This window comes from Cervus canadensis, chromosome 5 (genome assembly GCF_019320065.1).
Source record: "Cervus canadensis isolate Bull #8, Minnesota chromosome 5, ASM1932006v1, whole genome shotgun sequence".
In the NCBI taxonomy this organism is placed as follows: Eukaryota; Metazoa; Chordata; class Mammalia; order Artiodactyla; family Cervidae; genus Cervus; species Cervus canadensis.
This window is the reverse complement of record NC_057390.1, coordinates 74507811-74529216: the sequence shown is the minus strand read 5'-3', so window position 1 is coordinate 74529216 and position 21406 is coordinate 74507811. Positions and strand designations below refer to the sequence as shown.

The window sequence follows — 21406 nt, the reverse complement described above, 5'->3', positions numbered from 1 at the left end:
TATGCCCTGATATAACCCTTTGGTAAAAGACCAAAGCAAAGACCATCATACTAAACTATTTAAAGTTCAATAACTATGTGACTAACATTTTGCTTTTGGTGTGCACACACTTTTGATGGTGAAATTTATTTCACTATCACATATAAATAACTGACTTTTCAGATGAACTAAAACACACACAAATCAAAAGCACAGACGAGAAAAAACACACCACTGTATTTCATAAAAGGAATAAAAAATACAATAGGGGTCTTTACCTTACTGTACATCAGACCCTCACTTTGAATTTTCACAAAAGTAGAACTTTTTCAAAAGGATAATATCTAAAAGCAAAAGCAATTTGGCATGTTTTATCCAACATTAAATATTTTACACATATTATAAAACATACACACAAACACACTTACATGTATACATACGAATAAAAAGGGTTTTGGTTTTTTTTTTTACCTAAATGCAAACTGGATGAGGATCCATGTGATGAAAGTGATGGCGGTGGCGTAAGTGAATGTCCTGGAGTTTGGCTTGGCAGAGGCATGCCTATTGGACTTGGAGAGGAGGAAAATCCCAGACTATTGTAAAATGGTTGCCCTATGGGTGCTAGGCTGCTACTAGATCTTTTGTACAAGTCAGAGCTAGTAGATAGAGACTCTCTCCTTGTGGCACTACTACTTGCAGAACTGCCAACTGAAGAAGAAATAAAAAAAACCCTAATTACATACAGTGTTAACTGAATAAAACCTATCCCCAACTCTTGCTGGGAAATAACAGAAGTGATCACAATAATTATTTTTAGAAACATAACAGAGAAGATAATTACTGTGATAACTATATATACTGTGATAAGTATATATACTAACTTATTAATCATAAAAGGGTATAAATGCACCCCAGGAAAATGACCAAATATTTACCAGCAGTCATATGATCATTATTTCACACATATTTACCACTGACACATATGATTACTGTGCTTTAATACCCTGGTATGATTTATAAACCCTGAAACTTTAAGTTGTCTGCTATGCTAGAGATTAAATTTCAATAAGGTTATATTTTGGTAGTATCCTAACCTTTGGAACCAAGTTCTTAGACTTCAACCCAATGCCAAGAAAAGATTATACTGATAAACAGAATATTAACACATTTCCCTTGCTATTCACATTTGATTTGGGTTCCAGCTTGTGTTCAAACCACTCCTTTAAGTCCATATTGGCCCGAATATTAGTCAGCTGTGAAATACAGTGGCAGCTTACTCCTCAGTACTTTTTGCACTACACATTCTCCTGACTCTTCAACAGCTAAATTACAAAATACATATTGGAAAAACCAAACTTTAACTGCTAGCTTTCTGTTTTCAACCAAAGACATGCATTCACTTACCCCTCGAGATCTTCCATTCTTAAGATGATAGTCTGGCCTCATGAACTGCTTACTTAGGTAAAGGTATTACATCCCTTACTGTACTACACACCAATTTTTTGTTTTTCACTTAATCCCCAATTCAACTATTAACTTTCTAGTCCTTTTTTCATTTTATAAAATCATAAAAGAATGGTAGATTCACATTACCATGTAGCTATGCAACCTGAGATCTGGCTATTAATCAACATATACTTGGATAATCAAATTCTTTACAAAGTGTTTTTAAAAGGGTTGTCCAAAACTCCCAATTCACAAGTCTCACTTAGAGCCTGTATTTTCAAGCACACTTTTTTTTTTTAAACTGTCTCTAAGCCTTTTAAACCAAATCTTTTTGTATTCAAGATAATATCATATTACATTTTTTTTTTTGATAATATCATATTACATTTTTTAACCTGTAAAGTTTTTAAAAGACAAGCTCTATATTCGGACCAATATGGTTAATTCTTTTAAAGAAAATTTTAATAGGTCAATTATAAATAGGTCATAAGGGTATAGATTAAAGAGAAAAAAATAAGCAGAGCACATGATGGTAGACCAAGGTAAGCTTATTAATACAGAAGGAAAACTTAATTACACTGGTTTTACCAAAACAAAAATCCTATAAAGGAAAAATACCAGGCTCATTCTACTGTATTAAGCAAAATATTATATTAACAGTATTCAACCTTTTAAACCAGTGAATGCGGTTTCTTAAGGACTGATCAGGTTTTAACGAAATTCTCACTTTTTAAGATATATTATAGGGAAATACTAAGTAACTATATGCATTGTTAATACAACAAATAAATACTACTGTAAGAATGGCTGTGGCAAAATTGTCAATGTATGCTATAATAACTATGCTAATTTAAAAGGACACTGTCAAAGTGATTTTTCTAAAACATGGCTACATTTGTAATTTCTATTTATTTCAGAAAACATTTAACTGACAAGGAAAAAGACAAAAGCCCTCTAAATGAGAGCAGCAGTACTATCATTCCCCTGGCAAATAATCAAAGAAACCACAGTTTTGACACATGCAATATCATTTTCCTCTAAAAAGGAAAAGCCAAGCAAAACATTTAAAAGAAATAGCTTTACTTTAAACATAAACACGTTGGCTTCTTAAATTTTACTATCTGCCTAAATTATCTGCAACAGTATGACTATAAAATATAAAACAAAATATACCTAAAATATTTAAGAGGCTAGATAATGACAGTGGAGTCACTAATCATATATCAATTGTGGATAAAATGTTAAATCACGAGCTTTCAACTGTAAAAGAACATTCTAAATAGCAGGTTATAGAAATGGTGATTTAATCTCTATATTACAATGGCTAAGCTTCCTGGCTATCTGAGTTATAAACCGGGGTATTTAACACTCTTAAGCATTAATGATTTCATCATACGGGTAAGAGGATGGCTGTGTACATGGTACTGTGTATGTACAATTGCATATAAGCATATTTCAGATCTCATATAGATATGGAATTGCCACAATGTGAAATGGTAATGGGTAGATTTCAAAGGGTACATAAGTGCAGCACTTGAATGAACGCTCACAAGATGTCCAAGAGGAGGGAGATGATAGGTTTTTTACTGGTATTTAGGGATAGCAATCGTTCATGTCCTCTGAAGCAAGGTAAAACAGAGGTACCCCAAGCTGGAAATCAGAATGGAATAAAGCAATGCTCATAAATAAGGGAGAATGAAGAGAATTTTTTGGCAGAGGCATCTGCAGGGGACAACTATAGAGAACAAAATGTTGATGACTTATCAGTTCCTGAATACAGGGGGAAGGGTATTAACAAATAAAGAGACAAGGAAACTTGGGAGTATACCAGACTATCAGTGACATTTTATTATTACAAAGGGAACAGGATATTTATCTTTTCTCTATTTTTCCTGTATTATTCAGGGCCTACAAATCTACAGAAACCAGTTATTTCCACAAAAGTTTTTTTTTAAGTTATCTGTTCTTTTGATTTTCTTCAGCAATCTAGGATTATCTGGGGCAACTGCTTGCCAACTGTTAGAAACAAAAAAGTGAGTCTATGAGAGTGCCTGGGCTACATATTAAAACACTAAGCTCCAAACGTAATGAAACAAATCAAATAGGAAAATTAAAAGACTGAATAGTCTCTATGTTCACTAGATTTTTCCTGAGAAGTTCCCATGCCCATTCTTTAGGCAATTTTTTTATTAGGCAAATACGATATTTCCTTTTTGTATCTCATTATATCAGAAAAGAATTATGCACCTAAAAGTTAATAGGTGTTCTGGACCATCTCTATTGAAAACGTTCAAAGAGTTAAGAAGATACTTTCTTAGAAATCTGGCAAAAATAGTAATGACTGGCATGTGTTAGTTTGGCCATTTTTTCACACCAGAAAAGAATATAATTTCATGTGGTGGGAAAACAGACTAGAAGCAGATTCTAAAGACTCAAGGACACTAGAGAAATAAAACATTTCTTGAGGTGTGAATAAATGTCCCTCATAAAGAAAAGGCTGTCAATTATACCAAGAGAATGAGAGTAAGCTGTTTTTTCCCTAATGTTTCCTGAACACTCTGGAAATACCAGAGACTGATAATACATGTGTCAACAGGGTGTCAATGTGGGCTTCTTCTGATTTCAGCTCTTTCTCAGTTATAAAATCAGTTTCTGTGGGTACATTATTTATTTTGTGAAGCTATTTAAAATTTGGACTTCTTAAGTATTATGTATAAAACTAGGATACGAGGCGGGGAGGAGTCTTTTTAAACGTATTTTTAGTGATAAAGGCTAAGTTGTTTAACCTAAAATAAAGACAGGCACCCTTATTGTAGGGGCTTCTGTTTAGAACATTTCATTATATTTTATTTTTATATATTATACCAAATAGGGACCATAAATATTAATTAACATTTAATAAGAATAAATCATCTGATGAGCACACAGATAATTATTATTTTAAAATATCAGAAACTTAAGATAGCAAAGTTTTTACTGCCTCAAACATTAATATTATAGGGAAAAGGGAAGAGCTAGTAATGAGCATAATGTATATTAGCCCAAACAAATCTTACTAAAACAAAAATTACAGTAGTGTAATTCTTAAGGCCAGGGGAAAATATATCATATTTGAGTAAAGAATGGGCTGCTTGAAACGGGTTAAACATTCATAAACACTGCAAGAGGTTTCGGTCTACAAAACTAAGCCAATAAACCAGTATCCTATTCTTGTCCTTTCTATACTACTAGCCGTTGTTCATATTAATATTAAAAACAAATACATGTACCTCATGTCCACTTAGCAGAGTACACTCATCTTAAAAAGAAACTTACCTGATGAACCAAATCCACTGAGGGCTGAGCCTATAGCAGCACCCAAAGAGCTACTGCTTCCAAAGCCAAGAGATGTACTTCCAGGTTGGCCAGGTCCGTGAGAAAATAAAGAACTGCTCTGGGAGCTATTAGTCAGAGAAGTGCTCCCATAAAATGAATTAGACTGCAGATTAGTGCTTGGCGGCGGCTGCTGCTGCTGCTGCGGTGGTGGCTGAGTGCCAATTGGCCGGAACAGACCATTTGTGCTGCCTGTGAGACTATTTGCAGTTCCTCCAGCTGCTGCTGCCGCTGCTATAAAATAAATTTCAGACACTTCTTGTAACTACCCAGAAAACCATTTTCTATTTTTAAAATATCTCAAACACCACCAGAAAATTATTATCCCTGAAAATGTCAGTTACACTTACCAGCTTGTGCTGCTGCTGAACTAATTAAAACAGGTGTTGGAGCCATTAACCGAACTGGAGCTCCAAGGCCAGTTCTTGCTCCAGGGCCAACCACTAAGGCACCAGTCTGATCATAATAGGCAGTTGGAGCTAGTACTTGATAGCCTAGATAATAGCAAAATAAATGTTTACCAATGAAAACATTAATATAGAAAGCATGTTATTTACTTTCTCCCACAGTTGTTTTTATCAACCAGCAAACACAGCTATTTTTACTGTGAATATAAAACCATTAGTTACTATATAAAAAGTAAACACATCTGAGAAGGTATTACTAAATAAAAGAAAATCTAACAAAGCCTAAATAAAATTTTTCCCTAAATTTTGACAGCGATGCCTCTTGCTTATGGACCACAGAATGATGAGATACAGTCTTTGCTTTTGAAACTGTAAGTAATCAAGGGCTGATGCTTGAAAATTATTACCACCAATTAGTTCTCCTGAGAGGAGAATGGATAAAGACTAAGGGAATTGAGAGAAAGCAGTGTAAGATTCATTAGGCAATTTTAGTAAATTTCTAAACCAAGTGCCTCACTGACAGCATTTCCTTAGATTTTCATTTGCAAGCAATCCTTTAAAGATAAAATCATGATATAAACAGGTAACTTAAAATCATAAAGTTTAACAGTCCATTTGTAAAGGGTCTCAAGCTAGAGTCTGATTAAAAACCACATAGGCATTAGTTGTATTACAGCCTTGACCACACGGCAGGTGACAATTTGCACTGTTCAGAACTATAGGAAGAGTAGTTTCTCTCTTCACAGACTTTCTCAGTTCCTCATCTGAACCACAGAACAGAAAATGATTATTTCGAACAGAAAAGTGACTTTTTTGCCAGTTTTCTCAAAGATGATCCAAAATAACAAATACCACTCAAGATGCATGGGAGAAGAGGTAACTATCTCTCTCTATATATATATACATATACATACATTCATACAGTGGCTATTTTAAGGCAACAGGTTTATTTTCTCCCAGGAGTCAGGTTAAGAAACGCTGTCTTATACAGTAACAAAGACTCAGGCTCAAAAGTGTAAGGACCACTTGCAAAAAGGTACTAGCAATATTGGATATGTTTAAATTTAAACACCACCTTCCAAACTAGGACCAAAACTTTCACATGTAAAGGCTGTTTTAATAAAATGCAGTAACTCTGATTCACAATTGCAGCTTTATTACAATGGATATGAATTAGAGGAGGACCAGCCAAATGAAGGGCTGCACAGGGCAAAATCTAGGAGGGAATGACCTCTCCTCTCAGAACTAATTGGTAATAATTTTCAAAGACCTTTCCTCATAGAATGAAGATGATAATTTGAAAAATTATCAGATATCCAACTGTAACTGTCATATAGAATATGCAAGTCTGGAGTTTAATAGAGAGGTTCAGGTTGGATTTACAAATAAGGGAGTGGTCAACATAAGCATGGTATTAGCTAAAAATGATCCAACCACCAAGAAAATAAAAGGGTAGGGCCTATGGCCTGGAGGGTACTTCACATTAAGAGGCTGGAGAGAGGAGGAACCAAAGAAGAGACTGAGAGGAAACAGCCAGGAAGGAAAAAAAACCAAATCAGAACACAGTGGTCTCCTGGAGGCCAAAGAAAAAAGAATTTGAATGAAGACTGAGCGATTAACAATGCAAAATGCTGCTAAAAGGCATTAAGAGTTGGGAACCAGACTAATGAATTTAACAATATGGAAGTCATTCTGGTAAGGATGATAGTCAGTGTGGTGAGTTTAGTAAAGAATGGAAGAACCATAACAAGTATAGAAATGCTTTTGAATTTTGCTGTAAAAAGGACCAGAGCAGAGCTACAGAAAAGTGGCTGAGAATAAAATTTTTCTTAACCAGAAAATGTTCTTGTTTAGCAGAGCATGATACTTCTTAAGTGTTTAAAACATTTATTATTGTGAAATAAAACAGAAAAAGTGCAAAAACCGAAAGTACATTATAATGATTACAACACAAAAAAGTATAACCTCCATGCAAGTCAATAATAGAAATAGAAAACTGCCTGGTACCCACCTCTCGTAAGTCCCTGCTCTACCACAATCTTCTCTTTCCCTGTTGTTTAATCCCTAAGTCATGTCTGACTCTTTGTGACCCCATGGACTTGTAGCCTGCCAGGCTCCTCTGTCCAAGGGATTTCCCAGGCAAGAATACTGGAATGGATTGCTAGTTCCTTCTCCACTTCTCCAGGGGATCTTCAGAGTTACACAACATCTTACTTCCCACCTTACTTCTCTCTCTAAACAATCATTTGACTTATTTAAAAAATTTTACATGCAAGTCATCCATGTTGTTATACTTTGTTTCCCTTTTCACTACTGTAGAGCACCTCACTAAACAAACGCCAGGATAAATTTACACTGTTTTTTTACATTCTACATTTACATTTACACTGTTCCCAGTTTGGGGTCATTGCCAACAGTAGTGCCATAAACATTTTCATATGTGTATGCTGGTGTGTTATGAGTACATATTTCTCTAACCTAAGATGTACAGCAGCTGACACCCTGAGTTAAAGGGTATGCGTATTTTCAAACTTTGGTAATAATGCCAAACTGCCTTCAAAGTGGTTGTGCAAATTTACACACTTAACCACCTTGGTATTAAGAGTTCCCACTGCTCCATGACTTTTTTTTCCCCCCATTTATTTTTATTAGTTGGAGGCTAATTACTTTACAATATAATATTGTAGTGGTTTTTGCCATACAATGACTTTAAAAATACTTGATAAACTATCAGACTTTTAAAAACTGGCCAATCTGAAAGACAGGAAGAAACATTAGGTTGTGGTTTTGACTTTCTTTCCTCAGAAGGAAGTTGGGTGTCTTTTATATGCTAATTGTGCCTCAGCATTTCCTCTTGGGAAAACAACTGTTCAAAGTTTCTCTCACCCATTTTCCTACTGGCTGTCTTTTGTTATTGATTTATTTTTTATTTATTTATTCTATAAAATAATTTTATTTTTGGCTGTGTTGGGTCTTTGTTGTTTCAAGGGCTTTTCTCTAGTGGTGTGAGGGTTTTTCTTTGCAGTGGCTTCTGTTGAGGAGCATGGGCTCTATGGCATGAGGTCTTCAGTAGTTACGGTTCAAGGGCTCAATAGCTGTGCCTCCCTGTTTCTACAACACAGGCTCAACAGCTGTGGTGCACAGAGTTGAGGCGCTCCATGGCATACGGGATCTTCCGGGATCAGGGACTGAACCTGTGTCTCTCACACTGGCAGGCAGATTCTTCACTACTGAGACACCAGGGAAGCTCTCTTATTGATTTATAATTCTTTATGTATGCTGTATTCAAGTGTTCCACAGTTTCTTCTTCCATTCCTAGCCTGACCTGTCATTCTCTTTATGGTGACTTTTGAAGTAATGGGTTCAAATTTATTATTTCCTTTATTTTCATAACAAAATTTCCCTATATTACCTTCTAATAATCTTTAAAATTCCACTTTCCCACACAGGTCTAAAACCCAAAATGTATATGATTAATGAACACAGGGTAAGTCACGGATCCCAATTTGAACAATTTGTTGTTCAAAGAATCAATTTTCTTTATTTCACCTTATTTATAAAACAAGTTCTTCCTCCCTATTGCTTTTTGCTGTTTTTTGGGGGGAATTAATTAGGTAGGTAGGTGTCCCTTCCTTTTGGGATCTCATTTTTGGGGTCTCTATGTCTCTCCATGCAGTAATTCAACTGCAGCTTTAAGAGTAAAATTTTACCCTAGAGTATAAGTCAGAATAGACCAAGTCCTTCTACTCATTTTTGTCCTTTAATAAGAGTATTGTGGCTAACCTTGACTCTGCATTTTCATTAAATTTTAGTATCAGCTGTCAAAGAAGCCCACAGTAAGAACCCACTGGGTTCTGATTGGAAATGCATTGAAACTACAGGTTAATATGGGACGAGTTGGTATGTTTAAAACATTGAGTTGCCCAATGGCATTTAGGTCTCCTTGAACAAAGCTAGTGGAGGTGACGGAATTCCAATTGAGCTATTTCAAATCCTAAAAAGATGATGCTGTGAAAGTGCTGCACTTGATATGCCAGCAAATTTGGAAATCTCAGAAGTGGCCAGAGGACTGGAAAATGTGTTTTCATTCCAGTCCCAAAGAAGGGCAATGCTGAACAATGTTCAAACTACTGCACAATTGTGCTCATTGTACACACTAGCAAAGTAATGCTCAAAATTCTCCAAGCCATCCTTCAACAGTATGTGAACCATGAACTTCCAGATATTCAAGCTGGATTTAGAAAACGCAAAAGGGTCAGAGATCAAATTGCCAACATCTGCTGGATCATCTAAAAAGCAAGAGAGTTCCAGAAAAACATCTACTTCTGCTTTACTGACTACGCCAAAACCTGTGTGGATCACAATAAACTGTGGAAAATTCTTCAAGAGAAACTTCTCCTGAGAAATCTGTATGGAGGTCAAGAAACAACAGTTAGAACTGGATATGGAATAATGGACTGGTTCCAAACTGGCAAAGAGTACGTCAAGGCTGTATACTGTCACCCTGCTTATTTAACTTAGAAACAGAGTACATCATGCAAAATGCCAGGCTGGATGAGGCTCAAGTTGGAACCAAGACTGCCGGGAGAAATATCAATAACCTCAGATACACAGATGACACCACCCTTACGGCAGAAAGTGAAGAACTACTAAAGAGCCTCTTGATGAAAGTGAAAGAGGAGAGTGAAAAAGCTGGCTTAAAACTCATCATTCAGAAAACTAAGATCATGGCATCTGGTCCCATTACTTCACGGCAAATAGATGGGGAAACAATGGAAATAGTGACAGACTTTATTTTTTTGGACTCCAAAATCACTGCAGATGGTGACTGCAGCCATGCAACTAAAAGACACTTGCTTCTTGTAAGGCAAGTTATGACCAACCTAGACAGCATATTAAAAGGCAGAGACATTACTTTGCCAACAAAGGTCCATCTTAGTCAAAGCCATGGTTTATCCAAGAGTCATGTACAGATAGGAGAGTTGGACTATAAAGAAAGCTAAGTGCCAAAGAATTGATGCTGTTGAACTGTGGTATTGGAGAAGACTCTTAAGAATCCCTTGGACAGCAAGGAGATCCAGCCAGTCCATCCTAAAGGAAATCAGTACTGAATATTCATTGGAAGGACTGATGCTGAAGCTGCAACTCCAATACTTTGGCTACCTGATGCAAAGAACTGACGACAGAGGATGAGATAGATGGCTGGATGGCATCACCAACTCAACGGAAGCTCCAGGAGTTGGTGATGGACAGGGAAGCCCGGCGTGCTGCAGTCCATGGGGTCGCAAAGAGTCAGACACGACTGGGCGACTGAACTCAACTGAACTTAATGTCTAAACAAAGCTGTTTTCCCAAAGAAACTGTACACTTTTTAAGACTTATTCCTAGGTACTTACTACTGTAAATAATCTTCAAATTTTACATTTTAAAACATTATAGTGTTGGGAGTTCCCTGGCTGTCCACTGTTTAGGACTTGTGTTTTCAATGCTGTGGGCCTGGTTCAATCCCTGGTGGGGAACTAACTTGACCAAAAAAAAAAAAAAAAAGCTGTTGGCTGACAATAAAGATTTTATGCTTGATTTTTACATCTGAAAACCGTAGCAAAAACATTAATTCTAATATTTTATCTGCAGATTCAGTTACTATAATCATATTTTCTGCAAATGACAATTATTTCTCTCTTTACAGAGCTTTTTCATTTTATTCAAATTTCTCTCATGTTATATAGCACTGGCTAGGATCTCTAATACAACATTTAAGAGAAGTATCGTTAGCAGAACTCCTTGTCTTTTTCCCAATCCTAGATGGAAAACTTTCAAATACTGAGTATAAACAGGAAGTCTGTCATCCTTTGGAGGTGGGGTGGGTTGTTTAATTCTCTTTGACTTCCCAGCATATTAAATCTTCTGATTCATATCTGTAAGTCAATATGTAAATTTATTATAATGTTCTGCATCTTTTGAGAAATTCTTATGATTTGTATCTCTTAATCATTTAATGTGGAAAATTATACTGTGTGAGTTATTAATGCTCATCTTGCATTCTTGGGATAAAATCCAACTTGTTCATGATGTATCAGCCTGCTTTATATTGCTAGATCTGGTTTGCGAGTATTTCAGGACTTCTAAACCCATGTTCGTAAGTCTGATTAGCTGATAGTTCCTTTTCTGCACATCTGTAGGTTTCACTACCAAGACTAAGCCAGTGCCATAAAATGGCAAGGGGAGGCCAGTGTTCTTCTGGTCTCTGGAGCTTTAAAATTTAGAAACTACTTCTTTCTTGAATGCCTGGTATCACTCACCAAAAAAGTTGTGTTAGCCTGGAATTTTCTTGTAAGACTTCTTGATTACTCAATTGACTTAACAGTAACGAACTTTACATTTTCTATGTATCACTGAATCTGTTTGATAATATTTTTCTCATTATTTGTCTATTTTGTCTACAATTTCCAATTTCCTAACATGAGATTGATACCTAATATCCTGTTATGATTAGTCACTTTTTCTGATATTGGTTATTTATGTCTTCTCTATCATTTTTTTTTTTTTGATGAATCTCTAAGAGGTTTATCAATTTCATTAGTCTTTTTAAAAAAGCAACTTTTGGGATAACTTGACCTTTTAAATTGTATATTTGTCATCTATTTCATCTACATCAGTTTCAATCTTTATTATTTCATTTCCTTCTTTAATTCTTAGAATTTATTTTCTTCATTTTACGGTTCCCAGATAGAAACTTATTTTCTAATGTATGTATTCAAGCCTCTATACTCCAGCCATTTGCAAAAACATGGATGGACCTAGAGATTATCATACTAAGTGAAGTAAGCCAGATAGAGAAAGACAAGGAATCTTAAAAAAAAAAAAAAGATACAAGTGAATTTATGTACAAAACAAAAACAGATCCACAGACACAGAGAACAAACTTACAGTTACAAAAGGGAAAGGAGGGAACAGAGGAGTTTCAGATTAACATATACACCGCATACAAAAAAGATAACTAACAAGGACCAACTGTGTTGCACAGAAAACTATATTATTTTGTGATAGCCTTTAAGAATCTGAAAAGGAATATACACATATAACTGAATCACTCTGCTGTACATCTGAAACTAACAACACTGTAAATCCACTATATTTCAATTAAAAAGAAAAGGCATAATATACTCCTCTTTTATGTTTTGTTTTTAGGTGTAGTAAGCAAGTTTAAATATGCAGCATTTTCATAATCAATCAGTTCAAAAGTTTCTAATTTCTATTATATTATCTTTGTTACTTAAAGAGCTTGATAAAACACAAGACACTAAAAAAGACACTCCTCACACTGAAGAATTACACAATTCATAGAGAAGGTAACATACTGTATTCTTAATCCTAAAGTGCCACTTTGCAGACCTGACATTGATCAAATAACTTCCCTTAGGAAGAAATATGTAACTCTTTCACTTTAATTTTAAGACACTTCCCACCTCCAAACATGCTAAAATAATTAACAAATCACAAACAGCTAAATGAAACACAAGGCAGACAGAAGTACTAAAGAAAGGAGCAAGTTATGTGCCACAAGAATGACAAAAGCAGAAATGACTATTATTTTGTTTCTTTTTTTGGCCATGCCGCATGGCAGGCAGGATTTTAGTTCCCCAACCAGGGGTCAAATCCATGCCCCCTGCATTGGAAACACTTGAGCCTGAAATCACTGGACCACTAGGGAAGTCCCAGAAGGAATAATTATTCATGAACAAGCACTGGGAAAGATTCAGAAAGGCTTCATGAAAAGGATCATATTAAAAGATGAAAAAGAAAGTTAATCACAAGTATAAAGCAAGGCTTTAAAAAGGAAAATGTAAAACTATATATCCTAATTTTGCTTAAAATTTATAAAAAGGTATGCTAAAGGAAAATTGTTGGCTAGAGCTAAAAGCATAAAAGAATGTTTGTGGAACAGTCTGTGGTCTAATATGTTGAAGTATAGAACCAGGATACTGTTGATGAGTTTAAAAGGTAGTTTGGAGCTCAATTAATGGAAATGTTAGCAACCAGAATGGTATAAACTAACCTGGAATTTTGGTTAGTAATTTTGAAAGGTAACCAAAAGAATAAAAAGATGAAATAAACTGAAGAGACTAGAGGCTTACAGAGTTAGTGGGAGGACATAGGAGAGGCCGAACAAGAATAGCTGAGATGAAAAGAAGTGAACATGAGATAGAATAACCAAGAATTGGCAAGTCATTGAATGTGGGCATAGAAGAAATTAAGACTTAAAGATGACTCTGAGGATGAAGTAAAAAATTTCTAGCTCAAGAAGAGAAGGAAGTTAATAGTGAAATAGGGTAAATAGTAAGATAAGCAAATTTGGGAGAAGTGAGTTCATTTTGGGAAATTTTCAGTTTAAGGAACAGCAGGAACATACACATGGTAATATTTTGTACAAAGGTAGTAATGTGTTACGTGTTCAGAAAAGAATACAAGATGCAGATGTAAACTCACTTGGTGTACTGGCACAGGAATGACAGGTGAAAAGTGAAACCAGTTAAGATTCTCCCACAGGAAGTATATAAAGCATCTCTATTTTTCCAATACAGAAACTGAGGTTCAAAGAGGAAAGCGAACTGGTCAAGGTCACACAATCAAGTGGCAGAGTAACATGGCAGATCTGACTCCAAAAGCATCTATAGTCACTAGACTAGACTGTCATTTACGTTTAATTGATATACAGAGGAAAGGGAGACTGACAAAAAGCAATGAGAAAGATGGGAAAGCCAGGAGAGTAAAATATCACACAAACGTAGGGGAGAGGAGTTTCACAAAGTTAGACATACAATCAAGAATTGAAGAATGAAGAAAAACTAGGATGGAGAGAGGAAGTCATACTCTGGCACTGAGTTACGTTAGAACTACTGAAAAAGAATCGTGGAGGCGGGGCTTAAAAAAGCAGTGTCAGATATGTAAGTTCTGAAAGGGATCAACAGAGTAAGAGGGGAGCACAAGAGATAAAGTTTTTTACGATGAAGAGGCAGACTAGTATCACAGTGGTTACAGAAAAGGAGGTGGCAGAGGGAGAAAGACTGAAAATGTAAGACTAAGAAACAATGGATAGCATATACAGTCATGCAGAAGGACTGAAAGTCTATAACCAACATAGTACAAGGAATAGGGATTTAATGGATGAGAAGTGAAACACAGAATGTGGAAAAGCTAAGAATTCTATGAGATTTGAAGAAACAAACACCAATTTTCTTAAGCAAGCTCCTCTATTAGCACATAAAATTTTATAACTATGTAACTATTTGAATAAAGGAGAATTATTTCATCATGGTTCTGGGCAGAATGAAGTACAGAAGACAGAAAAGTTTCATAGTGAGAGAATGATATAAACAATCAACACATCACTTAGGAACAACAATATTAATTCTAGAAAAGCCCTTTTTATGAGAGTGATGTTTACATTTATAGTCATAAAGGAACTAAATGTTGTGGCTCAGAAGATTAGGTAAAATAACCTGATTTCTTCCTAAAAGTTTTACCTGCTTTTAAATTTCTCATCACTCCAAAGATAGTCAATTTTTTATAGACAAATATACTGTAAAAATGTGGTTTTCTGTTAGGATTACCAACATAAGAGTTCACTGGTGAACAAAACAAAACAAAAAAGTGCTTTCTTATAGAACGGAAGTGAACATAAAGATAAATTTTGAGAAGATAAATTTATCAACTTTGATAAAATTAATATAAAAGTTGATAAAATTAACTTGATAAAATTAATAGCAAAGTTGATATTATTTGTTGATAAAGTTAATAAAATTGGTAAAGTTGATAAAATTAATAGCAAAATACCTTGATTTTTTTTAAGTCAACAAGAACATGAGCTGAACATGAGGAACAGGAGCAAAGGCATTTATAGGAAGTAAATAATAGGACCAGCATCAAAAGTCTAAAAAAAATTAGCAACAGCAAAAGGGAGTAGCAAATATACACAGGCCAGAAGCATTCTGTTAAATCACAGTCCTACTTAGAATCTGGTAAGGCAGGACTATGGTACTCTGTGACTCTTCTCCCTTTCCTATTTACAGCTAAGAAACAAGAGGGACCCAGAACAGTCTTAGCAGGGGCTTTCATAAACTCCCAGTTCAGTTCTTTTTAGCTTTGTTCCATCCCTACACGTGCCTGTAATTTCAGCTTCACAGTCCATTTCACAAAGAGCTGCTTTTGCCAGGTCTCTAATCTACAGCAGCTCTGGGACAGTAGCTTCCATGAAGCAAGATGTAGCTGGGGTAAAAAAGGAAAATAATGAGAATAGCCCTGTTCTACTATCATTTGTACTTCAGAGACAGTATTAACATCCTTTTTCATTCAGTAGGCTAAACAAGACGGTAAATTCTGACCTTAGAATTTCAGAGAGAACAGAATGAATGTAATTGATACAGAATTCCTCAAAACAATATAAAGAAATACTTAGCAGCATATTAAAAAACCGTCGAATCATGTAAGTCAGGACCTTCTCCAATGCATTAAATACATCTCCTACATGATCTGAAGAGAAAATTCATCTATAGCACAATTAAATGAAACTGGAACATGTATTTCATTAATAAGTACAGTTGACTCTTGAACAGCACAGGTATTAGGGGCACTGACCCTCTGTGCAACTAAAAATCTGCATTTAACTTTACAGTCAGCCCTCCACACCCACTCTTCTGCACCTGCAGGACTGAATCAACCACAGATTGTAGTGCTATAGTACATCTTTACTGAGAAAGATTCAAGTACAAGTGGACCCACACAGTTCAAACCGGTGGCTGTTCAAGGGTCAGCTGTACTCTACACAGTTAAAGGAGTACTCTTAAACTAAATGTAAAAAAACAGCATGCTTAAAAGTGGGTCTTTAGGAGTGCAGAGATATGAAGGAATAGAACAGGAGGTGATGCATTATCTACAGACATTCAAATGTAACCTTTAAATTTCACTTTAAAAACATAACAAGTGCCACTTTATTAGCTTAAGAAAAATACCTTCCATCTTTCACTATTAAAGTAGTAATTTCCACACAAATTAACTTCACAAAAAATGTATTTTGCTGGTCTTTTCTAAAAGTTGTACTGCAGCAATGGGCAGAAAATTTACTAAATACTGATGCCATTAGGTTTTAAATATCAATAGATTAAAATACTATAAATGTACTAAATAAAGCTGAACTAAGTCCTAAGTGGAAAATGTTTGTACATTTCTCAACATTAACTAATTAAATGACTAACCTTGTAAGGCAGGAATGGCAAATAGGTTTTGTCTTACATGCTAACAAATGGTTTCATTTCTTAAAGCACTGCATTAAGAATTCTGAGCTATGCTCCATTAGAAAGATGCTATGATTCACACTATAAACAGACTAATAAAAAATGTTTTTGAGAATTCTAATGTACATTTGTCATCCCTGTCATTAAGTCTCACAAAAGATACTGATTTCACCTATTGGCACCTGAATTCTAAATAATTTATTGCAGTGTAGGATTTTAAGGTGTGTTAATTTTTCTCACTCCTCGGTGTGACAATCTACTTTAAACCTTTTAAATCTATCCAAATTTCCACAATCAACCAACTATATACCTGGCATGCCGGTAGCAAGACCCTGACCAAAAGCCAAAGTTGGATTTGCTGCTGCAAGTGATTCAGCTTGCTGCCCTTGCTGGCCCTGATTGGGAGTAAGAGGGCGCTGACCTGCCCCAGCACGGAGAACCTACAAAGGACAAATGATTTCCTTAGAAACGATATTAGAAAATAACAAATTAATTTATCTTGGACAACTTTATATTGCAGAAAGCCTTTGGGTATTCTTTGAACATATTTACATTCAAAGAAATGTCAGTTTACCATTAAAAAGTACAAATTATGTAATTCAAGAACATAATCTATTAAGCAACATGGAGATTTTATAAGGTCTTCACAAAAAATTATTTCTAGTATTTGTGCTCTTTAACTTACCAAAGTAGCATTAAAATGAGAGAGATATTTGGGGAGAAAGGGCAAAAGTTTAGATGAAGAAAAAAGTTTAAATTTTGTAATTTTCTAAGACTGAAAACTATAAGTTAAATGACGATTCAATTAGTCTCTTACAAGATTGTGATGCAGAGTGAAAACTTCAAATTTAACCAGTTTTTAGAATTTAGAAGCTTTAATAAAGTGAGCAAAAAGCTGCTCATTACTGTAAAATCTTAGGGTGAAAAAAGGAACAAAGATTTCATCAAAAAATGTGAAAACTCTTAAGAACGGTCAAACTTTACTACTTCATAATACACAGCTCTTCTTACAGTGATAAAACACAACCATGATACACATTAATTTCACAAAGGTAAATACTTCAACAGTTCAGGACAAGGGGGATTAATCTCAAGTCCAACCACGGAAGCAAGCATCATGCCACAAGTATGGGTAATGTTTAGGAAATGTGATTTATTTGTTTAGCCGAAGAAGACAGATTTTAAAAGTATTAAATGGTGCTGTGGTATAATCTATAAGGACTGAGTCAAAGGACAGCTTTAACAGAACATCAACATAGTTTAAAAAGAAAATTCAACTGCCAAGTAACAAACACTGTACTTGTCATTAAGCTGCTTCTTTGGTATAAGTATGATAAATTTGACAACCAGCATTCTGGCACTTTTATCAGAATTTTACTTTGACATTTATTTACAAAAATAGCTTCAGGAAAGCGGAAACTGGGAACAAAATCTTCAAGATAAACATTTTCTGTTTTTAAGAAATTAAATCTAACCTTTACTGAAAATATTTCATCTTTCCTTGCTTAAAAACAAAGAACCTAGTAACCTCCTTTTTCTGGTCAGAAATATATTAAGTTAATATTTAAAATAGTAATTTAAATACCCAGAAGAAAATGAACTGACAATCACTTTAATAGAAACACTGTGAGTACACTTCAAGAAGTGGAAAAAAAAAGTGAAGAAAAAATTAAAAACTGTTAAGAGATTTCAAGACAGTTTCAAAAATGGAAATGCAGAAGTGGAATAAACTAAATATTAAAACTCATATAATTATAACTAGAGGGGGAAAAAAACCCCATAATACTTGTGTATCAACTTTATGATAGGTACTATGCTAAACACACTGGGAAAAATAAACAGAAAAAACACAGATCTTGAATGCAAGGGGCTCATACAACTTCAAAGATTCTTTAGATATTATTTAATGAAGGCAAGCCTATACCTGTTGCTGTCCAGGCTGAGCTTGTGATGCTGCTTGTTGATTTGCTGTGTTGTTTGCGGCAGCTGCAGCTTGCTGCTGAAATAAATTGGCTGGATACACCCCCCACGGAACACCATAATACTGAGGTGGAACCACTGCCGGACCTAAACCCCACATCCCACCCCCCCAAAAAAATTTAAAAAAAGTCACTACATTTTATAGAATAAGGTTGGTCAGTTACCATTAGATCATAAAGAAAGGAACAGCGCATTAGACTTAGAGTAGATGTCCTTACAATCCTATATCCACATGGAATTGCTTTCCCCTTTCCCAATTCTACTAGAGACAAAGCCTACTGAGGCATGGATTATTAAAAAAAGAAAGTATTCAGAGGTGACATTAATGAAAAGAGGTGGTATTAATGAAAAGATATGAAACTAAACTCAAGAGGGACAAATGAACTGACAGAACACTTAATCACCTTTTCAACAGCTATTGAATGCTAGTTTATGCACTTGACACTGGCAAATAGGAACATTAGACAACATAAAGATTTCCTATATTCAATTCATCACTCTTTTGAAAAAGGAATTTTTTTAACTGAAAACATTTTTGGCTTTTAATTTGTAAAATATAACATAAAATTAGGGAACATTTTGGTACTAAGCTTGCTAACAGTATATTTTATTTGCAAACAGAATTTTAAAATATTTTTCATATCTGAAACAAAATCAGTTTCAACTCTCAGAAAGCAATTGAAAATCACATAAAAACAAATGAAACGTCAGTGCTTATGTGATTAGGAAACTGGAACCAGTAAGTTAAGACAAGAATGAACTATATTATATAATCATAAAGGGACAAAGACATGAGAAAGCAACCCAGGAAAAACAGTAAATTCTTGCTCTATCTAGTTTATTCAAGATAAAACTTAATTTCTGGTCAGTACGTAGTATCACACAAAATAAGACTTGCCATTAAATTAATAATTAACATGTCATGTTTCCTGGCTGATAAAACAAACATGTCCTAAATTCCACTGATATGGTTTTAGTGTATCTGGTGGTGGTGGTGGTGGTTTAGTCGCTAAGTCGTGTCCAACTCTTGCGACCCCATGGACTGGAACTGAATCTGGGTCTCCTGCATTGGAGGCAGATTCTTTACCAACTCAGCTACGAGGGAAGCATTACCTATTAGTGTATCTAACGTGTATTTTACAAAGTCAAACTCTTGGTTTCACTTTGTTTTAGAAGAAAATAAAGCCTGGTGTAACTGAACTGCTAACATGAAAAGCTTAAAAAAAAAAATTCAAAGACAGTTTAAGCAAAATGTACAATAAAGACTCTTAAAACGTAAGAAAAGGATTTATGAAGAAAGGATACACTGTCACAACAAAACAAAAGAATCAGACATCCAGCTAGAACTTCTCTGTCCAAAAGTAGTCAGAAGTCACCTGTGGCTACACAGTTGAAAGTTGAATAGCCTGAGCTGAGATGTGTTCTAAGTATGTAATACATACTTACTACGGGGATTTTGAAGACTTAGCATTAAAAAAAAAAGTACCTACCAATAAAAACTATCAATAAAAAAGTACTTATCTATAAAAACTATCAATAATCAATAGTTAAACCAAACAGATCACTGAAATTAAGTTCATGTTTTTTATTTTTATAATATGGTTACTAGGGAAAAAAAAAACTAAGTTACATTATCTGGCTCACGTTCTATTTCTACTGGACAGTGCTGATCTCAGAAAGTCTAAGTAAGTCCAGAATGCCAAGAATCCTTATCTTGAAACTAATGATCACTTAAATTGCTTCTTTCAGGTTCCACAGATTCACAGATTAATGATTCTCTGTACTTAAGATACACCAGCACTTTACATATTAACATTCAGTTAAATGGTACCAGGAAAGCTCACATCCTTATGGAATCACAGGCAGATCTACACCAAAAGTACTCATTGTGACAGGTTAGTTTCAGTTGGCTAACTAAGGGATCCAGCAGGAATTTGAAATTAACATTTTTTCCCCACGTCTTAAAATTCTTGTGTATTAAAAAAAGGTCCACAGATACCTAAGAAACCCATAAATGCCTAAGAAAAAAATACCTGTTCTGCAGGCATAATAAATAACTACCAAAAGCAGATATAACATTAATTGATCAGTGTTAATTCAGTGAATTTATCACTGATAGCTTCAAGTTATGAAAAGCTTGTCAATCAGCAGCCTCAACCAAGGAAACACACTTCCATGGTTTATATCTCCCTGCTCCTGTCTTGGTAACCAACATAAATCATGCTTAAGGCTAATTCATTCCTGTCTCTATAACTGACTCAATGTAAAACAAATTCTCCCTCTAAACCCTAGACAACAAATCACTTTGCTCAATAATATTGTGCCAAACCAGTACACAAGTCTTCCTTACTTAAATAGGAAATACAATTTGGTTTAAAAAAATTTTTTTTTCAGCTTTAGTGGAATACAATTGACACATGACACTGTGTACTTTTGCTTTTTAGTCCAGATTTTGAGTGGCAGTTATCAGGCTTTGACATTTACTAATATATTCTTTCCAACTCAATCCCACCTTTTCATCCCTCAGCTTGCCTGTTTATTCTAATATTGCTAATTAAACTTTACTTTTTAGATACTCATTCACTCAAGACTGAACCTCTTTACCTTGTCCTATTCCTGACCTGGGTATTTACTATTCCTGACCTGGGGGTAGCTGCGATAGAGACGCCTGTGAGTGTCCAGCTTATTTTCTGAGAAGTAACTTTATCTGCATTGTCTCTGTGGGTAAATGGGATCAGTTACAAGAATAAAGATTTGCTAATGTAAGCGTTTTGAAAACTATGAAACTAAAACGTAAACCAACTATGCCCAGGAGGAAAAGAGTTATCAGACTTAGGTTTTCTCCTGTAGCGTTACAGTTGAAAAATAAACTAACTTTGGAAACTTCATTTCACTCTGGATATGTTTCAGTTTTCCCTAGAACTTTAA

General features: G+C 34.9%; 1 protein-coding gene across 11 annotated transcripts in view; it reads right to left on the bottom strand.

Moving 5' to 3' along the window:
- The window catches only part of PUM2 (pumilio RNA binding family member 2), a 97756-nt gene that overhangs the window by 26149 nt on the left and 50201 nt on the right, over window positions 1–21406 (bottom strand). For 7 of the 11 annotated variants that reach the window (XM_043469292.1, XM_043469291.1, XM_043469293.1 and 4 more), the window contains 5 exons: window positions 18423–18565; window positions 16809–16938; window positions 5148–5291; window positions 4741–5031; window positions 451–687 (listed from right to left, as the gene is read on the bottom strand). In XM_043469292.1, the coding sequence (XP_043325227.1) occupies window positions 451–687; window positions 4741–5031; window positions 5148–5291; window positions 16809–16938; window positions 18423–18565 (945 nt within the window). The remainder of the gene's footprint in view (window positions 1–450; window positions 688–4740; window positions 5032–5147; window positions 5292–16808; window positions 16939–18422; window positions 18566–21406) is intronic. The other 4 variants (XM_043469296.1, XM_043469298.1, XM_043469295.1 and 1 more) reach the window with 2 other exon arrangements.